This window comes from Myripristis murdjan, chromosome 17 (genome assembly GCF_902150065.1).
Source record: "Myripristis murdjan chromosome 17, fMyrMur1.1, whole genome shotgun sequence".
Classification (NCBI taxonomy): Eukaryota; Metazoa; Chordata; class Actinopteri; order Holocentriformes; family Holocentridae; genus Myripristis; species Myripristis murdjan.
This window is the reverse complement of record NC_043996.1, coordinates 15163916-15182378: the sequence shown is the minus strand read 5'-3', so window position 1 is coordinate 15182378 and position 18463 is coordinate 15163916. Positions and strand designations below refer to the sequence as shown.

The 18463-nt window shown below is 40.9% G+C and overlaps 2 protein-coding genes across 8 annotated transcripts in view; both read right to left on the bottom strand.

The window, feature by feature from the left end:
• pik3r2 (phosphoinositide-3-kinase, regulatory subunit 2 (beta)) overlaps window positions 1–8197 on the bottom strand; it is a 32711-nt gene extending 24514 nt beyond the window's left edge. Inside the window, exon 1 of one of the 4 annotated variants that reach the window (XM_030074283.1) lies at window positions 7950–8197. The gene's annotated coding sequence lies outside the window, so the exon portion shown is untranslated. Of the gene's footprint in view, window positions 1–766; window positions 1108–1460; window positions 1585–1738; window positions 2232–7949 lie in introns of those variants that run through there. The other 3 variants (XM_030074287.1, XM_030074284.1, XM_030074285.1) reach the window with 3 other exon arrangements.
• Window positions 8198–9506: 1309 nt separating this feature from the next.
• mast3a (microtubule associated serine/threonine kinase 3a) overlaps window positions 9507–18463 on the bottom strand; it is a 39410-nt gene continuing 30453 nt past the window's right edge. For 2 of the 4 annotated variants that reach the window (XM_030074281.1, XM_030074279.1), the window contains 7 exons: window positions 17782–17903; window positions 17472–17663; window positions 16604–16827; window positions 15262–15384; window positions 14547–14683; window positions 13682–13866; window positions 9507–13053 (listed from right to left, as the gene is read on the bottom strand). In XM_030074281.1, the coding sequence (XP_029930141.1) occupies window positions 12188–13053; window positions 13682–13866; window positions 14547–14683; window positions 15262–15384; window positions 16604–16827; window positions 17472–17663; window positions 17782–17903 (1849 nt within the window). In that variant the 3' untranslated portion in view covers window positions 9507–12187. The remainder of the gene's footprint in view (window positions 13054–13681; window positions 13867–14546; window positions 14684–15261; window positions 15385–16603; window positions 16828–17471; window positions 17664–17781; window positions 17904–18463) is intronic. The other 2 variants (XM_030074282.1, XM_030074280.1) reach the window with 1 other exon arrangement.

Here is an 18463-nt window from a genome sequence, read left to right as displayed (position 1 = left end):
TCCATTCCCTCCACTCTACATTCACACACTCACAGCCTGAACTGACGCATCACTGTTTCCACAGGAACAGGAACTTTCACAGTGAAATAAATGTCCCCACAACTTGAACACCCGTGTAAAATTAGCCATATCTCAGCATATTCAGACAAAAACGGCGAAAAAAAAAAAAATGTTCGCAGAACGATCACGCAAAAGCAAGCGAAGACCTGCACTACGGCTGTGGAGCAACCAGATTTCTGAAACATGCAGAACCCTTTGCAACAGTTTCCTCTCCGTAGGAAAGAAAAAAAGGGTTTGCTGTGTGTGCCCTCAGAAATGTTTTTGGGTGCATTCTCTCCAAGTGGCCAAATCAAACCAAACTATTCCATGTCAAAACACTGAACGAACAATCAAATGAACAACCGAAGCTGGGAAGATTATTATAAAACCCCACTAAAAAGAAAATGTTTTCCATGTATACATTCACACCAGTTTGAGTCAGTCATTATCATGGTGCAGCAAAAAGGTCACCCATGGACCCGTAACGGCATATTCTCTGATAACGATGATTGCAAGGCCCAATAAGACGTCATGCACAAGTGCCCGATTATTACTTGATAATGTAACTGTAACATAACAATTTCAATCGAATACCTTCTACTAATATATTTGGGTTCTGGTAAATTCGATTCGAATTCAAGAGAGGCACCATTTGAAAAATCCTTATTTTGAGCATCCGAAACACTGAACGTTTACACTAAAAGCAAAATACAGAAAAATTATATACCTCTTCCTTTTGCCATTTGAGACCTGGGTGAAGCAACAAAACAAAAAAGCTACTAAGTTCGATTTCAAAATGGCAACTATGCTGACAGAGGAAGAGAGACGAAAGCGAGAGAGAGACAGGGAGAGAGACAGGGAGAGAGAGAGACAGAGAGGGAGATTAGGGTTTTCAGATTAAGTTCGGTATCTGTGGTCTATGGTGCAACCAAGGACAACGGTTCTGTTTGGCTCTCTGGGCTGGATGGAGGGATGACAGTGAGGAAATGAAACGGGCAGAGAGACAAGGTGCAGGAAACACAAAAGTGGATGGAAGTGTTGGTCTTCTGTGTCAGGACTAAGGAGCTATTTGGGGCCATTTCTCGAAAAGTCCAGATCAAAATAACCATAGGCCTGGTTTGTGAGGCCTGATGTTGTGCAATCGTTTCGAAAACGTTCATCAGTGGAGTATGTTTCGAGTGATGCATCGCTGGTGCAAAAATAAAAATAAACAATTAAAAATTAAACCTAAAATCTTAGTGGCGCATCTTTGAATGCAGGAGTGCATGCATTCGAACCTTAGTCTAGATCAGGCTCTCTCCCCCCACGACATTCGGAAAGCGAACAAACATTCCCTGCGAACCTTCGTGAGTTAGAATCATCATTTGAAAAAGATTTAAGAGTTATCTTGATAACAGGATGCAGCAGAGTGCAACACTCACCCCACTTTTGGTTCAGAGAGAAGCCGGACAGGCTCAGCCAGACTCTCGATCCAACATCCTCCGACTCGAGAAGCAAGAGGTGCCAGGCTAGACACGTGGCACTGGCATACCCAACCACAGCCCGCAATCCTCACACCACCATAAACCTCCCCCCCACCACCCCCAACCCTCAACCTCCCTCCCTCCCTCCGTTCCTCTCTCCACCTGCTCTTCACCCCCCCACCCCCCAATACACACACAGAGTCCTGCCTCCAACTGCCCCCCCCCCCAGTTCTCACCCAGCGAAAAAGTCCAGTCGCTTTTCCACTTGCCATTTTTTTTCTTTATTTGTTTATAGTCACAGCGCTGGCGCTGCAAAGAAGAAAAATCAAAGGCAAGATGAAGAAGTAGAAAAAGCAGTGCACAACGAGCACTTTGATTCAGCGGTCCTTTTTTATTATTTTGTTCCGGAGCAGAAAAAGTGTTGCAACTCGTACGAGGTGAGAGGAGAATCATCTCTGTTACAGTCCTGGTCAGATATTGTTGGAGTAGCTCACAATTCAGAGCAGCAGCAGCAGCTGGCAAGCTCCCCGTCACTGGATCCATCCCTTTTTAAGACTTTTTATTCAGTCAGAGAGGAGAGCGAGAGAAAGAACTGAAAAAACTGAGTGAGAGAGAGAGAGAGAGACGAAGCACTTTGCTATCAGCAGAGTCCAAACGGCTGAGGGAGACCACAGGAAAATAATTAATGAATAGGCAGCAAGTAACTCACTGTTGCTAGAGAGAGGGAAAGCTAATCCTGCACTCCCATTGGCTGCTGCTCGGGCCATGTGCTCCCGAGTCACCAGAGAAGCCGGGCAAATCAAGGAAACGTTCTAATATTAGAAAATGTATCTAGGCAGTGATCAAACATCTGACCCAAACAACTCCACCTTTTTGCACACACTTGACTTTTTTCATCGTAACATCCTTGATGACTGCTCATCATCTTTGATGACATGGCAGTAAAAATGAAATGGAACTGCCTTAAGATAATGATGAAAAATATAACCTGGAAAAAAATGGAGACTATGTCTGATTGGTGAAAATTCCATGAGTCATGCTTGAGTGATGCAATGGGATAAAAGATGAAAGTTGTTTTTCACAGTTGACAGTCTGAGTGATGAAACATTTTATTTTTATACAAAACAAATAAATAAATAAATTTTACATTTCTAATATTGAAAAAAAAAACAGTGCAAAAAAAATCATTCAAAAGTACTGGTATTGACACTAAAACATTGCAACATCAGGTAAATAAATAGATGTTCTGCAATATAACGTAACAGTATTTTCAACCCACATGACATGGGACGCTCACTATTTGTCATCACAGCCCCGGTTCAGCTCCAGCATTCAGCAGAGTCTCTCACAAGATCCATCATCATATTTATTATTAACTTCACAGAGCTGGCAGAGCTGCAGGAGGTGAGTATACTCTCCTATACATTTCAATGGCAGTTGCTGATAGGTGTGTATACTGTGACATGCCAGAAAAGACATAGGTATTCGCCCTATGTGCATATAAACTCCACTACACCTCTGAAACCTGACCACTTTCTTTAACTACCACATTGATATAATATAATATAATATGAGAGACATAAATTGGACTCAAAATGGCATCTATATCTCATCCTGCTGTCTGCAGACTAGGGCTGCACAATTAATGGAGATCATAACAAAATCGATTTATGGTTATATCCAAATTGCAGCTGTTGCAATTTGGAGAGTTTTTTCCAGTTAAAATGAAAAGCATGATGCAAAAATGATCACTCCCACTAAAATCCGCAATCACATTATCTGTCAAAATAATTGCAATGATTTTTTTTTTTTTTTTTTAAACCATATCGTGCAGCCCTACAGCAGACTTCAAATGACTCTTGATGTGTTCAGTCAGCCGGTATAACCCTGACCCATTCATTATACACCAGTATCCATGATACAAAATGGCAAACAAGCTCTTCAGAAACGTTATTCAGAGCATAACTAACACATTCAAATGACTCAAGAGTGCTGTGGTTACACCAATCCGACCATTTATCTATCTTTTAATTTGATTTTAGCCTGTAAAGTACTTGCTATATTTTTAATTGGGGCTATTTGACTGTATTCTGGATAAAGACATCGAATTTCCATCCAGACTCTAAAAACTGTTCTATAGCCTTTTTTACTGTCAGTGTTTATTAAATGATATATTCTTTTGTGCATATGCTTCTTTATTTATATTCACTATTTGTTATGTATGGTATACAGAACATGTGCTACATATTTTAGATGTCATACATATCATATATTTTATCATCACTGACCACAGATGCAATTCTCTTCACAATGCAGTTGAACAAGTTTGACAGTAGACCTGAAGCTGCATTGTTCATTTTTCACTCCTCTCTGTACCACACCATCACTCCTGACATTTTTTTTTAGATACATGAACATTTTCTTCTATGTAGGTTAATGTTCAACCAGGTGAGCCCGTAATAAAAAAAAAAAGAAGAAAGAAAAAGAAAAAGAAACGTTTCAAGGCAGGCTTGTCTTGGCAAATCCAATCCAGATGTCAGCAGCAGTTCACCCCAAGGGTGTATATGATATCAGAAAAAGTAAAAAGAGCTGAAGTGTTCATGAAGGCAAGAATGTCGAGTTTTAGCTCATACGCTATTTTGAAATGGATAAATTGGAGAACAATTCGAGTTTAATCTCAGAGCTCTATGCCTCTTTGAACTGGGTGTTCACTGTTTCCATAATACCAAAACTATATAAAGCACAAAATTATAAAACACCACAGTTTCCTGTTGTCTTTAAGTAACTTTTATCAAGATTAAAAAAAACAACAACAACTATGTAATGTGGAATTCTGTCATTGGGGTGGGCCTGCAGTTACTGCTTTAAAGTTTGTGTCTACATATTTTGGCCCTCTCCAGCCCTGCTGATGAGGAGCTGACTGGAGCCACCACGCATGCAGCCTGGCCCGTGGCCATCTGTCCACATGGAACTGAAAAATCTACTGCGCCACAGGCAGGGAGGATAGGCCAAGGGTAGAGGAGCCTGAGAGGACTTCTTTTTTAGATTAAAACTGTAGCACAGGCATTTATTATTTTAATTAGGCTCACCTTAATTTCCTGTCTCTCTCAATAACACTGACAAGGGTAGTTTGCCTAAAAGAAAGGTCTGCTATGAAGATTATGAAGCATTTTAGACTGCAGTGATCACAAAAGTCTACCGTGCCACAAGGCTGTGCAGTACAGTTCAGCAGAGAACTTGTTGAATTTTTCTTCTCACTAAAATCGAGAAAATACATAAGTAGACCTTAAGTCTTTATGACCACGTTGTAAAGTTGAAACACTTCACTGCAGCACAGACCCGACACATTAACATTCGACAACACATTCGACAACACTTGAAAACACAGCGTGCTGCATCATTAGCATGTAGGAAGCCGTGAATAGGCCTTGTGCTGCTCTCCTTCACTCATTTAAGGAATGATGACATCCTCCCAAATGATAGCATTCCTCTCGGTTACAAAAAATACCAATTAACCCCTCAGAGACCTGCGCAGTCATGAAAATGTTCTGTAACTCCACCCCTGACTGCCTGGACAACTACCTCCACTCAGCTTGAACATGAAAATATGTAAATAATACACAGCAGCCTTGGCGAAAACTCAGGACTATGACAGTCTAATCACACGCTGACACTACTCCAAGACCCAGAGGAGGACATGGAAATGTTTGGACCATGTAAAAGGATGCAATAACTGATGCAAATTCAAATTTGCAATGACAGCAAAGCAATCGCCTAAAATGAAAACTTTGACATTTTCCACTCAACATCATGTCAGTTAAGTTTGTCCATCAATGCAACATCCAGCAAGTTAGCTGGTGCTGGCGAGCCAATGGAGACCCTTTCCTTTCAGTTCCTTTCAAAATAGTGCCCGAATTACTCAAGTCTGAAGTCAGAATGAATGCAATGGGGGTCAAAGTATATTTCACGTCACTATCGCCCAGATTTTCTCCGCTTACTGTGCACCATGCCACCTGTCCAGCAGGGGTTGCCTTCAGATATTGGAAATATTGTAATTACAGGCAGAGCACACTTCAGCGAGCCAACAACGTGGTAAATACAAATGAAGGATTTGAATTTCATGTTATATTCAGGAGGCCTCGGTTTGACGTTCTCATGGCGCAACAACTTTCAGCCAATACACCATTTCAAATATAAATCACAAAACCTATGTAACTATTCATTCTAGTATTAGCCTACAGCAAAAAGCAGCTGTGTGCCATTTGCTTTCAGAAAAAGTCACCAAAAAGTTTTAGTTTTAGGAGTCCGTTTTTATATTTCTGACTCAAAAGTTGTACTACTTAATTATTTCTGAAGGTGTTTGAAGCTAGTGCCTGCTTATTACCATATGGGTGGTTGGTGCAGTGCAGAAAATCTAGGATATCATGAGGTAAATACTGGACTTTTAGACCCACGGTACAATTGTTTGGCTGCAGAACACTTGAATTATGCCGTTTTGGAGTAAGTTTAATCCTCATTTTATGGCCCTTTTTAGAAACGATAAAGAACAGCCTCCATTCAGTGCAGCTGCTTTGGAGAAGGCTGTTATGAAACCACACTGACTACATCACTGCGTGTTATACTCACATAAAAACCTCATCGGCGTTTCATACATCGGTGTTACATACATTTTCATTTTTGGGTAAATTATTTCTTTAAGGGAGCATTTGTTTGGTGTTCCATTCTGATACCAAAAATGCACCTTTCAGAAACTAAATACGACAACACGAATCATTTTTCAAACGTTGTGCACAAGAAAGCAGCTTGGTAGCATCAGTCAGGACTGTGCTGGACATGTTTCATGAAAACACTTCATACTCGGCATCGACTGATCAATTCCAGGACATAGGCTTTAAAAGTTTGTATTTTAACTAACAGCTCCTGTGTGTGCAGTGTGCCTGTCTCTGTATTTTCTGTGTACTTTCTTTGTATTTGTATGCACTGAGGGAAACCTTCCTGACATCATGTATGCACACATATCTCCTCTGGCAAGTTAAAATCCTACTTTGGCGGTTCACCTGTACTTGTTTGGCTTCTTGATAAAAAACCAAGCTCAGAGTCTACAGCATTTGCACTGGAGTTTCACCTAAACTGGCCTTACTCAGTATTACCGGTTATTATTTGGATCAAACAACTGAATTTCAGTAGTTCTGGCTGTGCTTAAGTGGGTCTTCTGGCTGAAGGACATGTAACAAAAACGGCTCAAACTGTGTGGAAGAACTTGAGGTTAGCTTGCTTTTCATCCACATCTTTAAGAACTGACCCTTGACATTTTGAAAAGCCGAGCTTGTGTGCAACTTTTAATGAAACAGGCCCTGGAAGTCATTGAGAACATTTTAAGACATTTAAAAAAGAATAACGGAGGCTTTGCCACTAGTCATGCTTTACATTGATCAAGCAGCATAATGGAGGATTGACATTTGGTTACATAATACTGGAATCAGGTAATTATATGAGAATGTCTCCACACAGCTGAGTGGCTTGGCTTACACAAGTGGCACAATTTCCATTAAGCACATCATTGATGCATGCAAAATCCTCAAACCTAAGATGTAACACAAATCATATTAGGCCTATAAGTGTATTAGGCTAAAGGTAATCCTCAGTACATAGCCTAATATAATATGGTCTGAATTACAAGGTGTAACAGCAGAATTATTACACAGATCTGCAGATAATCATGTGCATGAGGTCAAAATCAACATAAAGGGAAAGCTATTTGCTGAGTGTATACAGCTAATGTTAAACACAGGCAATGTGCAACACGTCAAGCACGTTTTTTGTTTTTAAGTCTTGCAGTGCAACTCCAATCCAAGCGCATAAACTGTTAGAAATGCAACTTTTTTTTTTTTTTTTTTTTTTTTTTTAGGATTGTTACAGCTCACATTAAAGGTTTTAGCACTTTGATACAAACCCTGCTAATCGAAGAAAAAAATCTTCACAAGGGGGAAAAAAGTTTGTGGATTTAAAGTGAAGTCGCCGCTTTAAATTCTGCATAAAGTGACAACTCTGGCCGCGTTTGCTTCAAAGCAAGCCGTGCCACCGCTTCAAAGTATATTATATAGTAAATTATATAGAAGATAATGCAACGCTAGGGCACTTTAGAGAATAAACGTCACGGTAACGGGTTTGGGATTTGATACACGTCAACTGTCCACAAGCGCAGATTACCTTGCAACACGCTTCCATAAATAATGCAATAAATTTGGTACTTGGGTGCAACATGTACTGTGGAAAAACAAAACAACAACATTTTCTTGCTGTGAAACTTAATCTAAAACTGGGGCACAAGTCAGCAGCGCGGAGTTGCGTGCGCAGGGCAGGCACACTTGCAGCGCTTCCACCATTTTCCAGTACAGTGGCTGCCTTGCTGTACTGGAAATGTGCAATAACTTGGGAAAAACTCACCAGCAGATATTTCCTGACTCTTCTCACTTTTGGCTGCGGCGCTTCAAAAACACTTGGAAGTGGCAGAAAAGGTCGATGCTGTGCCTTCGCTGCGAGCGGTGACTCCGTGTGCATCCGACTTCGATCAAACCCTCCGTTCGCTTCTCGTCTCGCCTTCTTTCTCTCTCTCTTTCTTTCTTTTACCGTACATAACTCCCTGCTCCCCTACACAGCCATTTTCCAGCACAGCACGGCGCAGGAAAGGAGAGTGCGTGGGAACTAATATGAAGAGCGCGGAAAGAGCCGAAGCCTGCCGGAAACAGCCGAGCGGCAGGAGAAGGGTTACTGAATGGCTCCGGCACAGAATAGAAATTTGACCCTGACAGTTATGAGCGATAGGCTGACTTTCTGCAGCCACATATTTTGAGCTCACTTTTATTGAATAGAATCCAGTTCATATGGGAATATACACATATAAATAGATATAAATAGATACAGATATAGATATTTACATATATTCAACCATATGCTAAATCCCGATCTAATCAGAATCAGATTCAGAAATTCTTTACTGATTCCCGAGGAGAAATTGGTTCAGTTGCAGCTTCTCAATTCTCAAGAGAAGAATTAAGGTCTAAGAAATTGAAAGAAAAACGAAATATAAACATACAAGCCTTACAAATCAAAAACAAACCATGTGCATTATGTATAAAGTTGTATCAAAATTGTGTGCATTATATGCATTAAGACTCAATATGTGCTTTAATCCTACAAAACATTACCACAAGAAATACAGAAATAAGAAATTCATCTTATGTAGAATAAATGAATTAAAAAAATAAAAAATAAAGTGTATCTATATACATCATAATTCTATGTAAGGCTACATGGGACCATTAAGTCACTGACTTAAAATTGTTGTTCTTCAAGTCACGACTGATCCTCTGGTTGCTTTGTTTACAAGTCAACAGTTGTATGAACTTTACAGCCTGTCAGTTAACATTCACCCCTCTGAAGAGTCCTTGAGCAAGGCACTGGATCCAAACCAGCCCCACTGGCCTGTTCTGCAGCTCACCTATGACCTCCCTGTCAACAGGGAAAGACAGAAGATTATTTTCCCACAGTGATAATTAAGTGTTAAGAGTCATTATTGCATAGTGCATATTGAGCATTTACACAAAAGTCACACAATATTAGGAGGCTTATTTCTGATATTAGGCTGCAGCCCCTTTTTTGCACAATTCATGTGTCAAAGCTTAAAATGCCTCCTTATCTTGTCGGCTTCTATTTAATTACATCTCCTTCTTTGTGATTGGTAGAGATTTAATGATGGCAAATAAAGGATAATGGGTTTTTACCTGGATTCACTGCTCCATGCTCCAGTGCTCCATGACATAAGTACGTGTTGCCAGTGTTTTGACATTCAGTATATAGTACCCAGATAGCTTAATTAACACTGATGTGGATGGTGCTGAACATTATGTATGATGATTGCATATGGTGAAATAGTTTAGTCTAATCTAAATGTGCGACAAACCTGCAAAAACTGTTGATATAAAGAACATAATCCACACAAAGTAGTCTTGGACTTTGTAGTCCTCTGCAATTCCTTTATTTCAAGCACTGTTAAGACAATAGAAAAACTGACAATGTCACACCAGTCTGCACCGAAATTCACAAAGACCAGTTATGTCATCTGGGGGTGAAGGGTAGGGAGCAACAATTTTAACACACACGCACACAGAAACAAGTATGAAAACATGAAGAATGACAAGCACCTGTGTGAAGATGTTGCCCTTATCACACACTGGCAAAACTGTGGTAAGATCAGTTCTTTGTCATGTTTCCTATTAGCGCATGATGCCAGGCTGGCCTGGTATGGACTTCTCCTTTATTTATTGTGTCGCAAAATGCACATTCTTCATTCTAAAACAAAACAAAACAAAAAAAGTATAACATGGTGCACCTCAGTGTAAAAGGTCCAAGAACACTATGACAACTGGAAGATAAGTGGTGTGGAATAAAAATTCCAAATCCAAAGAGTATAACATTGTGTATGTATATTGCATCAGAAAATCCAGTGATAAATCCCTTATAAATACATTGGTCTTACCTCCTCCTCAAAGTGAGATGAACAAGAAGTTTCTAACTTCTAATTCTAACTCCTACTATCCATAAAATTACCACTGTTCAAGTGTTAGTATGTGCTAAACTGCCTTTCTATATTCTCACACCGTCAGTTCCCTTAACCCTGCGAAATACTGAAACATTTACTTTTTATACTACCACACAAGACATTTTGTTCTATGGAACAATTAATTCAAAATAGCAGAGTGGAAGCATTTTTGGTTGTTGACCCAAATAAAATGAAAAAAGGTGGCTCCAAAGGAGAGAAAAAATTCAAAAATACACAGTTGAAAACCAAGCCCTACATCTCCTGCCAAAACTCTCATCTTAAAGCCTGAATTGGTTATTAAACATCAAACCCAAGACTTTAAAACCTTTCCAAAGATGTTAATAACTTCCAACAACTTAAAAAAAAAAATCTCAAAATAGGTTACGACATTGTGGGAATATTATACCGAGATGTGGAACATGCACATTCCTTTGAGGCTGAAATCACAACAGGAGATTAAGATCACGCCACGTAAGTGACACTCCACGTTATATCTACGAGTCCATCTTCAAGCTCATCTACCCTTACAAGGTCACTTTTAAAAACACCACCAACAGCTGTTATAAGGTCCACCATTGTTTATACAATATACATCAACAGCATAGGTTATGAGTACTGCAACAAGACTGTTTCCATATCAAAATATACAAAAAAGAGACCATCTCTACTCATTCCTTCATTCGCTCATCAGGGCTTCTGGTGGAATCCTGCTATTCATTTTTTATAAAATAATTTAACAAAAACCATGACAAATCCACGCATGTACACATATTTGCACTAAAATGTAAACACTCATTCATATTACATGTTAAAAAAAAAACAGCCAAGGGAGCCAGTTTGTTTTCTGCATACACTATACAATTTTTGAATCCCGCAGAGAAAGAGATCGTCCTGAAATATAAATGTGCTCTAACTGTTATAACGGCTACTACGACTTGTGCAAACACTTCGGCTAGATTAGATTTGTGGGGGTTAGGGAAGGAGGCTTGATTCAACAAGCAGGTAGACGGTGATATAGGGGGTATTACAGGACAGAGACAACAGTCTTGTTTCAAAAGGTAGTCACAAAGCTTTATCTACACACCTGCATGTGCAATGTTGATCACATTACGATTTGGACCACCGACAGAAGGAGGTCCAATGAGAGTCAACACTGACACTATTTTCTACATGTTAGACAGCATGTGGCGGTAGTGGCCATGCATGCAACTACAGTACCTCTTTTAAATGGTTCCTATGGTTAAACCGCGCTTTGGCAACACAGCTAGTTTTCCAAGTATTGTAATTTTGTTATTTTTGTCCATTTCAGGTTTCATACAAGGCCTGTGTTCGGAATCAGAATGACTATGAGTACAAATGGTCACCACCACAATCTATATCATATTTCTTGTGAGAGGCAGCACAGAATATTGTCCGAAACTCTATAATACAGTACATATCGGAGAATAAACATCGCAATTCTGCTTGAAGGCCCGATTTAAACACAAAACAGCAGCCAGTCCCTGAGCGGCGTTCCCTACACAGTGATGAAGCAGGGTATGATACAAACACATCACCTCCTGTTGTCTGCGGAGGGAGGCTGTTCTCAGGGTTTCTGACTGCTAATGCAACGGAGTGGCTGAGTACAGTTTGTGCAATTTCTGGAAAAAAAAAAGGAGTAGCTGAAGCATCAAGGCATTTTCAGCAACCGCAAAAACAAATAAGAGGAGCATTAAAAAAAAAAGTCATAAATAAGTTTCTTCATTTGAAACAAAATATTTACAAAATACATCAGTTACACAGTGATTTGAAAACCAAGAGAGAGGGCAAGCAACTGGGAAGTAAACATAGTTTGACAGTCATTATTCTGTTAACAGTGTGGAAGGATGCATATGTTACTGAAAAACACATCTATGTATTTTACTCTTTTGTTCTTCTAGCAGTTGCATGTGATGATTTGGAGCTTGGTCACAGTTTTCTGGGCACACATGCAAGGCTTTCAGATTTAAATACAGTAGCAGGTCAAAGACGTCATCTTCAGTTTGGAGTCTCTTTCCTGAGCGAGACTCTTCGCTGACCTATTATCCCTGCCAAAGCGAAGAACCTAAAACCCTTCTTTCTCTTTTGGCTTGGCTTTCTGCTGTGTTGAACCCTGTGATCCTTTTCCTTCTGGCTCCAGACTGGGTTCCAACTGGGCCGAGTTGATCCAGGACGCCTTGAATGCCTTGGGCTGCCTGACGGGGAGCGTGGGGCTCGGTGTCGCCTCTTTCTCCTCCAAGTCATCGAAGCTCACTTCCTGCACAGCCTCCTGCTTCTTGAACGAGTCCCGCCGCTCTGACAGGGCCAGCTTCCTCATCACCACTACTTCCTTGGAGTGGCGGTTGCTGCTGCGGTGTTGTGGCGAGGCGGTGGCACGGTGGTGATCATTACCAGCGCCAGCTGCGTCTCTGTGGCATCTCTGCCCTCCTATGTACAGCCCCTGACGGCCATGCTCCCCAACACAGACAAACCCAGTGGCGGTGTCCCCCTCCATATCCTCTAGGCCCTCTCCCTCAGAGAGAGGCACTTCCATGGTGTGCCGGCGGGTGGTGTAGGCCTTCTTGTCTCCATGGTAACCACCTGTGAGTTTATCTCCTGTCAGCTTCTCTGCCGACTGCACCCTCTTGAGGAGCGGTGAGCGTGGCGGCTCCGCACTCCGGGGGCGCACAGAATGGCGGGCGATTGTGGGAGGGGACAGGGTCTTTCCGTGGAAACCCTGTAGAGACTTGGGGTGGCTGGGAAGACATGACGGAGAACACTGGGGAGAGAGAGGCTGGGGAGGGGGGATGCACGCCAGTGGGGATGGGGGAATACTGCTGGTGGACTTGCAGCGCCCGGCCTTGGTGTAGCGACCCAAGACATGGAGGGAACTGGGACGTGCCTGTGGCACGGGGGAGTTGGGAGAGCTGGAGCAAGGAGAGGAGCTCGAATCTGACAGAAAGAGGAAAAATACAACACACAGGATGTAGCAGGTTGAACTACGTTTCAGAATGCACTTACATTACCGTGACAAAGTAAGATTTTTGCTAATCTAATGTGATGCAGAACACAATATCTCAGAGGACACTTGTTTAGCTTGTCTAATGACTACTGTAATCCACAGCACTCTGGAAGTAGAGTTTGGTTGTGTACTATTTCCTGCCGGAGAAAACCAATGAATTGAAACCACCACCATGAAGGAGGCATACAAACTCACACATAAAGAGAGATGTGCAAATAGATAGAGCTTGCCGGTGTTCTTTGGAAGGAAATAGTTTGCAGAGATATTTCTTCCCAAAGGCTGTGGATTTAAATGGTTTTCTCTGTCATTATTTTTAGAAAGACTCAATCCAGTCCCAGCCTCAGGGTATTGGGGTGCTGGGAGAGAGGGAAGATCATGGAAAAGTGGATACCTCACGTGCAAACTATCACACACGGTGACACACAAACTAGCCAAATGGATAGAGTGCACTGTGGGCAGGTGGTAAAATATCTTTTTTTGTATTTTGAATGAACTATCCCTTTAAACTAACCCGTCTCCACCTTTAAAGCAAGTTCTCATCACATCAAGTGCACTAACCTCCAGAGTGGTCAGGGGCAGGGGAGCGGCAGGGCGTGGAAGGACCAGGAGAGAGACTCTGCGTGGGCGAGCCAGAGAGGCTGTCGCTGGACGACTGGTGGAAGCCTGAAGAGAAGCTGCGGCTGCTCTGCATGGGGGGCGGAGGCGTGTGTTTCGACAGCTTTTTCAAGATGCTGCGCCGCCTGCTGCACAAAATGAAACAGGTACCGCAAAGTCAAAGACAAGGGAAAAGACATCTCTAATATTTAGATTCATGCAATTTTTATTTACATGACTGGGATTTTTGATTTATCCCTCACCAGAGCATTCATCTCTCTCTCTTTACTAATGAGTCTCTAAGGGACCATTTCAGGACAAGTTGCAGATAGGTGTGATTTTAGAGTTAAAAAAAAAAAAAGAGAGAGAAATGTGTGCACATATGGCATTTTTTTGCTCATCTGCCACCATCTTTTTCTGAATGAAAAAAAATGTTTTGCAAATTTTTTTTTGGACTGATATAAAGGAAAATGACCAGTCATGATGCTGACACACAACAACTGTAATGCAGTTATATATCTGGTCATCTCGTCGTCGCTGGTCAGCCAATTTAAAAAAAAAAAAAAAAAGAAAAAGTGGCTGACATCACTGGCCATTTTTCTGAAAAGCTGAACTTAGATCAACTGGATCAAAATGCCAGCGGCAGCACTTTTTGGATGTCTTTTTTTTAGAGCAGCTGCTTTCTGAATGTTTAACGACCACTTTCCACAGGATTCCATGTAAATATAGACTGTGGCAGCAAAGGAAAAATGACGTATCACTAAAATTAAATAGGGTTTCTAAATGTCAAACAGAATGCTGTGCAAGACTCCATCCTCTCCTCTTTTACCTGTCCTGCCCATCCTTCTTCTTGCTCTTCTTGCTGCGCCGGGCCATCTTGGCCTTGTAGCTGGTCTTTCTGGCAGGGCCCACCTTGATCGAGGTGTTCTCCAGTGCAGTAGTCTGCAGGGTCACCCTGTTGCCACTCTATTAGAGACACACAGCACAACATAAACATCTGTTTACTGGGAATTTCTTTGCATCCACGAGGCATTTTGACGTGAGGAGAGGCAAATGCTCACAACTGTCAGTGAAGGGGAGTGTTGTGTGTATGTTAGAGGAAGAGGCAGCCACAAATTTAGGTGTAACAATATCTTTTTTTCCCCCAGAATAATGGCTACATCATGGAAAATGTCTGCAGTCGTGTTCATCAAATATATATACAACAAGTACAATAAAAATGAGCTGTTTTTAGTTTGGTCGAAGAACCACACTAAAAAGTGAAAGTAAAAAGTGAAATTTTCATGGCAACATTTGGAATATTATTTGGAATATTATTAACATATACAGGGACACATTCATAAACAAAAATATAAAGGTCTACATAAAAAAAAAATCCTGATCACCTGAATATGAACTCATATTGAAGCCTGGTCTGGAGCTCTAACTCACTCACTCAGATGCAAGGATCTAGTGCTTGGAGCTGATCATTACCTATTAATTAACTCTTGACAGTCTATATAGAGACAGACCGGGCCTGCTAAAACACGTCCAGCTCTTCTTACCTTGAGCAGGAGCTCCACCACCTCAGTGTGGACCAGCCCCTGGACAGACTCCCCGTTCACATGAGTGATGAGGTCACCAGCCCTCAGCCCTGCCTCATGTGCGGGACTGCCCTCCTCAACACACTGTGGAGACACACACACACACACACATGCACAAGCACAAGCACACACATTGAAAACATTATTATTGGACAAGCATTATCTGATCCATTATTATCACTACAGGAACTACTGTCACCAAAATGTTAGGATTACTGAGCAAAATTTTAAAAATAAAATAAAACTGGTGATATTTATACACAACTATAGATTATGAGATGTTATTATTATGTGGGAACGCAGAGCAACTGTGAAGCCACCCAATATCAAATTAAGACCAAGACAAAAAAGATCCAGTGCATAACTGAGCAGTTTCACAATAAATCTTTAAATCTTGTTATTGGGTCGTTTTTTGAAAGTGTGTATTTGGGCTGTAATTAATAATGACTTTCAGTCAGTTAATGTGCTGATTATTTTTTTTAATGAACTGACTGAACTTGAGATCAATAATGTGTAAAAAGTAATGTCAGATGCTCCTGGCATGTTAGTGGAGACTAAAGTGATGATCTAAAATTACTTCCTTCCCATCCCAGTTTTTTTTTTTTTTTTTTGATACTTTGAATCTTTTTCAGTTTTTGTATGAACAGAACAAGGTTGAGGGCACTACTACACACTTAGTGTGGTAAAATAAATAAATGGATGAGGTAAAACATAAAAAAATAAACTAATTAAATTTTTAAAAAAAAGGAAAAAAGAAGCAGGGATATGGCACAGTTAAAAATGCATTTAAGAAGGTTCAGACAAAAAGAAAAGCTCATTAAAAGCCCAGTTGATTATAAGCAATCTTGTTTTTTTCCAGTATCTATCTCCCTTCTCCTTTTGAAGTTTTAAGGTGAAGGTCAGTTTCTCCATTAGGTGAACAGAGTTGATTATACTGGTGAGGAGGCTGATGGTGGCAACGGTTCCTCTGAAGCCAGCATTTTGTACTTGTTTTTGTTTTTTTTTCTTGTGGCCTAACTCATCCCAAAGTATTGATATTATGATATAAACACAGAAACAAATTGTAGCAATTTTTGTTAATCAACTAACTGTTTTACACACTACACTAAAATACAGAATCATTATTTTTACCAGTAAATTTATTCCTTGCAGGTAAATTCAATTTAATTATGTCAAAGATGATTAAACTGATGGGGAGGATATTCTATTTAGGCTGAAAAGAGATAATTTAACATTTCCATATGTGTGAGCAATATATGCCCTCAACTACACCACTGCCTACAGCTGATTTATGCACACATACCCAGACCATGTGGTGAACAGTGTAGACGTCACTGTCTCCCATGTAGACTCTGATCGCTCGCAGAGCGAAGCCGAACCTCTTCCCAGAGCTGTGGATGACCACAGGGGGCCGGAGGCAGCTGATGCTGAGGGAGAGGTCCCGGCTGGGAGATGAGTCCCTGGATGAGGGGTTGGAGGACAGGGACAAGGACGACTTGGGGCTTGTTGGAGGACCTGCTGAGTCATCTGCATGTGTGACAAGAGGGAGATCAGAGAGGATATCACTTGAGTATTGCTGGTGGCAATTTGTAAAACTCTACTTCAGACTGTCCCTCTCTCTCTTGTAAAGCAACTAATAAAGCAAAATGAACATAAAAATGATACTAAAATGGACATTATTCTATATTCAATTATACTGAAAGAAGTGGCAAAATATCAAATACGGAAAATCAAAGGGCATGACACTATTTTCTCTGTCTTGGTAACATTAACTGCAAATGAGACTGCATAAGGCTCTAGAGGGCACTGTACACACATCAATACAGTCCCAGCAAACAGCCCATTAAAAAGACAAAAACAATTTCAAGGAATCTTGTCCCATGTACCTAAGTTGCTTCATACACTTCATACATCTTGAAAAACACTAAAAACATGATTACAACTGCTGAAGTGCCTCTGAGCAGGACAATGAACACTTACATTTCCCTGCAGGTATGGGCAAAATTCCTCACACTCACACATTAGGAGGAGCATCATGGAGTCTCCTCCTTCTCTGTTATACTGATACATACTGTCTTCATTTCCTAAATAACCCAATCTATCTGTCGACCTCCACTGTTTAGTACTTAGTAGTTATGTTTGCATTTAGTAAAGATTATTTTCCTCTCTACCAGGGGTGATGATGAGAGACAGCCCAGAGACGGAGGCAGACTTGGGGACTTTACAGCCAGTGGGGGGCCGGGGTTTCTCCGGCGTCTCCAGCTGGTGGGCAATGCGTCGGGACGCCCCTCTCCGGTAGGACGGCCTGGTGCCTGTGCTGTTGCTCCGGAGACGGATGCGCCGTAGATTGGACACCATCCCATCTGGGATCAGAGGGACACAGCATGAGTATCGGCGTAGATGTACATGATTGACATTTTCAAAATTAAAAGAGAAATGGAGAAACATGATGTACAGAGTTTTGAGTTTTGTAGGTCTTACCCTCCTCCTCTGCGGAGATGGCGAAGCGAGGCATAGTGTCAAGACTCTGCGTGCTATTCATCACCAGAGGACTGGCACTGCGCTCTGACTGGGAGGAACTGGAGGAAGCACGAGGACGCAGACTAGAAGAAGAAAATAATAATTATAGAATTTGAGTAATACTTGGGATAAGGCAGAATATGCTTTGAAAAAATCTAGAGCCACAGTAAGGGTAGACGGCAAGAGTTTTCCTCTGAAAACAGACCATATCTATGAGTGAATTTTTTTCTCTATAAAAGAGGACCAACCACCAAATTCAAACTTGTGTTTTTTTTTTTTTTTTTCTGGCTTCATGTTAACATTTGCATATCACATCTGTGCAACTGCCAAGTGGGCAATACCAGTCCCACTGCTAATACAATGATGGAGCAGTGATTTCTCTCAGCCTCACAGTTTGTATTCTTCTTGTTTTTACTTATTTATTTTTTGTTTAATCTTTTTAATCTTACCTGTTGAAAGTTTAATGAGTATGTGATCAGACAGTATATGGGTATGGCTCCTCTATTACTTTTATATAATCTCTCCTACACAATCTGTCATTTTTATTTGGCATTTATATATGTGTGCAACAAATAGTTTATGACATAAAAAGCAACACCTGATGTTCATTCCTCGTCATTCAAAAAATGCAGATGATTATATC